The 7,427-nt window shown below is 36.5% G+C and overlaps 1 protein-coding gene across 1 annotated transcript; it reads right to left on the bottom strand.

The window, feature by feature from the left end:
* Positions 1-739: 739 nt before the first annotated feature.
* On the bottom strand, positions 740-6,063 carry zgc:103759 (U8 snoRNA-decapping enzyme). Its single transcript, XM_060894954.1, has 4 exons — positions 5,855-6,063; positions 2,761-2,801; positions 1,318-1,543; positions 740-1,245 (listed from the first exon to the last, which is right to left on the bottom strand). The coding sequence occupies exons 1-4, from the start codon at positions 5,984-5,986 to the stop codon at positions 1,036-1,038; spliced, it is 609 nt and encodes a 202-aa protein (XP_060750937.1). The 5' UTR covers positions 5,987-6,063; the 3' UTR covers positions 740-1,035.
* Positions 6,064-7,427: the final 1,364 nt, after the last annotated feature.

Below are 7,427 nucleotides of genomic sequence, written 5' to 3'. Positions count from 1 at the left end.
ATGTGAACAGGTTTGCACTCTGTTGTAGTATTACATTAACCCCCATTTCTAAAGATGCTGTTTCAAGCTGGCAAAGAACAACAGAGACACCACAATTTATGTGAGCCTTTGCTTATTTGCTTAGCATATTGATGCTTACATATGACACTGTAGTCCGGTGGTTTAACAAAGCACCATAACAGTTCATCACTTATTGCCAAATGCTGTAAATGTAAATTTATTGTACACATTTGTGTCACAATGTTGTTATATATAGTTTTATACAGTATATAACTACATTGTGACACGTGTACAACAAATGATGAACTGTTATGATCCTTTATTGATTGTTTTGATTGAGTTCTAAACTGACAGGATGTGATTACTACTCTAATCTGATTTGATTGATGTATAGCGTGACTGCACTGAAAAAACTGATCGCTGAATGTACTTAACACGTTCTAAGACTACATGCATGTGTTGGTTCCACAAGATTAAATTGAGTAACATTAACAGTTATTTTTCATATCTCCAACCTGATTTAAATGTCTGTTTTCACATCCCTGAACAAAATCTAACATCATGCTCACACCTGAGTCAAAAACCAAACCAACGACACTCATTTTTCGAAAAGAACATGTGAAGACATTAGTCTCCAATTAGACATGTTTCAACATTGAAATGTCTGCAATTTAAAAGAAAATATAAAACACAAATGACATGAGCAATTTATTTATTTTCACACTTGTTAACATTAAACATTAACACTCTGGATGTGTATGTGTGTTTGTGTGTGTGTGTGTGTGTGTGTGTGTGTGTAAGCAAAACACAAAAAAATAAAAGTTTATTTCCTTAAAAAATAAAACAGAAAATCTCAAACAAAAGATTTTTCATATATATACACATTTAACAGGCGTATAGATCAACAAGATGTACTTCTGATTATTTTTAATGCAAAATGACATGAAGACATAAACATAAGATCCAGAAAGCAGATGTCTGGAACATTATGGCTGTTCTGCTTATTTTGATATGAGGAAGTTTGCAGAGATTTTGTCAGTGTGGAGGATCAGATTTGACTATGTGTCTCATCTCCTCTGCCTTTTTAACCGCTTCCTCCAGATTCTGAGGTGACACCAATTCCAAACGCCGCAGTGCCTCCAGCAGCTGAGCACGTGAATTGCTGATGAAGGAGTGAGACAGGAACCAAGGAAGACCACCACCATTCCTCAAGGTATAAAGGGGTACTCTAGTCAGACCCAACACCTAGATAGAGAGATTGATTTTAGGTCATTAACAAGAAAAAAAAAAGTATTATTTGAAAGCTTGTGGATTTACCTCAAAGCCGTGATCCACAGCATTAGAGACTGCAGCTCTCTCGATCTCTAGCAGCACAGACTCTGTAATCTTCTTGCTATAGAAGTGTAAGATGAGGTGGGGAGGAGACTGAGCAAGGTGAGATGACACATAGTCGTTCACGGACACGGACACCGCTGCCCCCAGTTCCTCCTGTAGCTCTCTGCTCAAGCCAGCCTCCAGACTCTCCTCTGATGGTTTAACTAGCCTGCAGTGAGCATTTCAGAACACCTTAATCTACAATCACACTTAAAGGTAGCAATGTTCGCCCCATGTCACAACTGCTATACTGCTTTATTTGGTGGTGTAAAGCCCCAAACATTCAGATCTGATAATACAGTATTAATAGCAAAATACTCAGGGTGCTGTTTGCTAAATATCAAAATGTAATTGTGAGGTTACAAAATTACACAATCTAACAAGGTTAGGTTTCTGTAAATGTTGCTATTTGGTAAAATGTATTTTATTTACCAATGTAACGTGCTGGTACATGAATTGGTTAAGGTAAATTGGTGCTAGGTGTGAGTGCATGGTGCCTGAATTGGCCTGGCATCCTAACAAGTTGTGTTCCTGACTCACACCCAGTGTTCTTGGGACAGGCTCCAAATCCACTAAGGTTACTGAAGATAAATACTGTACGTTATATTAAACGTTTCCTACTTAATCATATGCAATCTGGAAACTAGCTGATTGTTTGGATAAAGCACAATGCATATATATTTGACATCTTATTTTTACTTGTTGTATTGCTAGAGATTTGGCTATAGATCTAATTTACTTCTTGGAACCAGAGCCGACTTCTTGTTTATAACTTTCTCTTTCATTTTTCTGTGATGAAAGCTGAGCTTATGATTGTGCTGACAGTAGGCAGTAAAAGCATAGAAAGTAAAATAATAGGAAGTATAATCTAGCTGGAAAACAATCTGATGAATCTGTATACCTGGAGAATATTGGATGTAATATCTCATGCCAGGGAGCATCCCAAGTAATTTACAGAAAGCAGTTTTTTGGAAACCCATCTGCGTTGTGGGTACGATTCTCACCTTTTTTCCAGGTACTACAGTTTTCTCACTCATTCCAAACGCTTGTGTTGTAATCTGACCGGCATCTCTAGGTTGTTTCTAGTTTGAATGCGTGTGTATGTGTGTCGGTTTGTGCCCCTTGTGTCCCTGCCTTGTGCCCTGAGTTCCATGTGATAGACTCCAGGTTCCCTGTGACCCTGACACAGAAAATGGATGGATGGATCAACTAATTTGCATCAAATGGATTACATTTTCACTCAGCCTTCATGGGTCACCTTACTGCTAGTTGTTGTTTTTGAATTTGAAAACTCCAAATTGCTCACTTACATAGGAATCTGTGTTTGTCTGTTTCTTCTTAGTGTGAAACGGTTAGAATTTATGTAGCTTCTTTAATTAAACTTACCCTCCTGGGAAGCCGAGTAAACCATCAAAGCGCATCTGCATCTGAAAAAGATGTGGAATTTTGTTTCATTTTTATGTTTTGACCACATTTGCAGAAGCATTTTGGGGAAAACGTGGTTTCAATTCCTACTTATTAGTTTTGCTAATGATTTGACTTTGATTTCCATACAAATAGAAGGATTGATTAAATATATATCCAAATATATAGCGCTTATAGTGATTCTACCCTTCATACAGAATTCGTTGATTCTTTTTGTATCAAAATCCACCATACAATCTTGATACACTGTCCCAGCGCTTCGTTCACTCTACCCATAATCATGTGACCAATGCCCGAGGCTTTGTTTCATGTCATAACTGCTTTTTATCTGCTAGAAAAGAAGCACAAACCCTGGCAGTCATTGTGAGGATTGTGTAATGAAGTTGTCTAAGTAGTTTAATGATGCTAACAATCATAATTATGGAATTATGCTCTTGTAGATATCTGACTGCTTTCATCAACTGGTTAATAATAACAATGCTTTTGTGAGACAGTTTGGTGAAAAGGTATATTAAGTCTTGTTGTCTTTCTTTAAACTTATTGTGCATCAGCAATACAATAAAATACATTGAAATGAAATAAACTTTCTTGACTGTATATACACAAAACAAATATATAAATAATGAACTGATCATGGACTACAGGAAAATAATGAATGCATGCAGAGTTATGAAGTTATAAATTCCTTGGTGTCTTCATCACTGAGGATTTCGCATGGTCACCGCACAGCAGGCCAGTTATAAGGTACACACAGCAACACCTTTACAACCTCATGCGCAGTAAAAGATTCTATCCAAGGGCATCCTTACTAGCAGTGTTAACGGTTGGTTTGGGAACCGTGCTGATCTTAACCATAAAAACCTGCAGGTAGCATTAAAGTAGTACAAATTACCCAGTGCATCACATGAGGGGAACTTCGCTCCGTCCAGGACATTTACTACAGACAGTAGCTGAGGAGTGCCTGGAGGAATGTCAAAATATCCAGCCATCTGAACCAGCCATCTCACTACCTCCTGGAGGCAGATGGTACCTCAGTGTTCCCACAGGCCAAATCACTGCTGAATAACTCTGCATAGCTCTAGAAGGACATTAAGTGCACACGGCACATTATCTGCGTGTGATGTAGCCTACCGACTACACTCTACAATTTTATACCAAATTTAACTGTTTACATATACAAGTGGAGTCATTTTCTTTTAAATGATGGACCACAAAAACTCCATTGTTTTAAAATTATTTTAATTCTGCCCTGATTAAATTAAGATGTTTACATATATAACTGAATTACCACAAACAAGCAGGTTCAATGAATGAATGAATATTATTGTATATGAATAAATGGTATCATGATGAATGACAGTTGTTTGAGTTTCTAAAATGCCCAGTGAGAGAGAGAGAGAGAGAGAGAGAGAGAGAGAGAGAGAGAAATAGATAGAGACAGAGATAGATGTATAGAGAAAGAGAGTGATATATATTGTGTGTGTGTATATATATATATATATATATATATATATATATATATATATATATATATATATATATATATATATATATATATTCATTCATTCATCTTCTACCACTTATCCGAACTACCTCGGGTCACGGGGAGCCTGTGCCTATCTCAGGCGTCATCGGGCATCAAGGCAGGATACACCCTGGACGGAGTGCCAACCCATCGCAGGGCACACACACACTCTCATTCACTCACGCAATCACACACTAGGGACAATTTTTCCAGAGATGCCAATCAACCTACCATGCATGTCTTTGGACCGGGGGAGGAAACCGGAGTACCCGGAGGAAACCCCCGAGGCACGGGGAGAACATGCAAACTCCACACACACAAGGTGGAGGCAGGAATCGAACCCCGACCCTGGAGGTGTGAGGCGAACGTGCTAACCACTAAGCCACCGTGCCCCCTTTTTTTTATATTTATATATATATATATATATATATATATATATATATATATATATATATATATATATATAGAGAGAGAGAGAGAGAGAGAGAGAGAGAGAGACAGAGAGATAAATAGATAGAGACAGAGAGTGAGAGAGATAGATGTATAGAGAAAGAGAGTGATATATATTGTGTGTGTATATATATATATATATATTTTTATTTATATATATATATATATAGAGAGAGAGAGAGAGAGAGAGAGAGAGAGAGAGAGAGAGAGAGAGAGAGAGAGAGAGAGCGCGAGAAAGAGAGAGAGAGAGAGTGTGTGTGTGTGTGTGAGAGCTGCCTTCTCTGATGTATAGAGAAAGAGAGATAGAGAGTGATATATATATACTGTTTATATATATATATATATATATATATATATATATAGAGAGAGAGAGAGAGAGAGAGAGAGAGAGAGAGAGAAATAGATAGACAGAGAGTGAGAGAGAGAGATGTATAGAGAAAGAGAGTGATATATATTGTGTGTATAAATATATATATATATATATATATATATATATATATATAGAGAGAGAGAGAGAGAGAGAGAGAGAGAGTGTGTGTGTGTGTGTGTGTGTGTGTGTGTGTGTGTGTGAGCTGCCTTCTCTACTAATAACGAACCGTGACTACTTAATTCACCAACATTTCCATATTCAACCACATAAGTTAAATGACTCGTAAAAAGCACGCATTTAGCTTAAGTAGGCTAATTTGAAATGTTTGCAATAGCGTGTGCAACTGTAACTGTATGTTACTATGGTTACAGCTGTATTATAGGAGCCTCATTAATATAGATTGGTGATTAAACTGCCTGGAACTATAAGTGCACACAAACCTTCGAGCCAATCGTGTATACAGTACAGAAATACCCCAGTGTGGGGTTATTAATAAAGGCTGCACTTTGTCGTTTTAACCACCAGACGGTACTAACGTGCACTAAAGTACGGAAGCCTTATTGTGGCGTCCTCACCGCCATTTTAGGGTATTTCAAAATACAAGGCTGTCCGTGTTGTGAAAAATGAGTCCTATGTCTGGTGTTCTCTGTGGATCTCACTGAATTTCATGGCATATCCCACATAAGACTAAGAAATAAAAACTTCCTTACCAGTACGATATGTTTAATTGGGATTTTGCCGAAGAGTTTAGCTTTGCTATCTGCATACAGCAGGATGTGACAGGCGTGTTTTTGGTCCAGTCTGGACAACGCTTCTTCTCTACTTATGTCTCTTCCAGCCATTTCGCACTCGAGCTAGTTTTAGCTTATCAGAGAAATAACTTAAATCTGACAACCGATAACAGTGTCAAAGCAACTGCAGTGGCCTAATAAAGTGCAATTTCAAAATATGAGTCCTGCATCATAGACCTCATGCAGTTTTTGGATAATGGAGTGACTCGGTGTTGATGGCCTGTATGATTATTTCTATCTATCAGGCCTGAACTGGAGGCTAAAAACGTCTCCATTACCCTCACAGCATCAGTGTAAATATAAACAAGTAAACCCGAGAATACCAAATGCCATGCCTGACTAGTTACACATTCAGACTTTGGGAATCTTGTATAAATTCAATTTTTATTATTTTATTTTATATTTTATTTTTAATTGTATTTTATTTTTTATTGTATTGTATTGTATTTTTAATTGTATTTTATTTTTCATTGTATTTTATTTTTTATTATTATTTACTATTATTTTATTTTATTTTATTAATTTATTTTTATATATTTTTATTTTTTTCCCCTGCTTGATTTCAAATCTTGATTTAAGATCAGCTTTGTCACGTTTGTTTTCTAATTAAAAATGTAATCGGACTTTCTGTATTTTTGTTCTATTTAGCTCTTATTTTGTTTTAACCATGTTATTTCTGTCATGGATCTTGCAAAGCAACCCTGAATGTAAGAAAGACACTATATAAATAAAACATTATTATTAGAATCAGTGTGTATTAGTAACAAAAGTAGTATTATTAGTAATACAGGCTGCAGTAGAAGGTGTAGTAGTAGTTTTAGTAGCAGTAGGAGTATCAGCAGTATGTAGTGACATTAGGAGTAGCAGTAGTAGTAATAGGAGGAGCAGGAGGAGGAGGAGGAGGAGGAGGAAGAGGAGGAGTAATAGGGGTATACTTTTTAAATCAGTGTAAGCTATGTCCTCTTACATATTCTACATAGACAGATAGGTGATAAGAAGCAAACAACATAAAGTGTCTTGGTCAGGTGTCCTACATTTGGTCATATAGTGCATAATGGAAGTCTTAGTTGTTGCACTTAAACTTTTATCTGAAACTTCTTAATTTAGAAAGCTTTCATGAACTCTGTAGTCAAAGATATTTATCAATTAATTTCTATACCTGTGTAAGTTTAATTTTAGAGATGGTTGTTTACTTACAACACTACTAAAGTGAAAGAGGAACCATCTTTTTTATTGACATGTTTATAAACACATGACGTGATGATAAATAGTCTGTGGTATCTTACACAGCGATCCAGTGAATAATTAATTAAATTAATAGTAACAAATAGCAATGGTACCATAACATTTAATTTACATTTGTGGCATTTGGCAGACAACCTTATCTAGAGCGACTTACTTACATTGTATCTCATTTTATACAACTGAGCAACTGAGAGTTAAGGGCCTTGCTCAGGGGCCCAGCAGTGGCAGATTGGTGGACCTGGAATTC

Source organism: Tachysurus vachellii, chromosome 19 (assembly GCF_030014155.1).
Source record: "Tachysurus vachellii isolate PV-2020 chromosome 19, HZAU_Pvac_v1, whole genome shotgun sequence".
NCBI lineage: Eukaryota > Metazoa > Chordata > Actinopteri > Siluriformes > Bagridae > Tachysurus > Tachysurus vachellii.
This window is presented reverse-complemented; position numbering and strand designations above follow the sequence as displayed.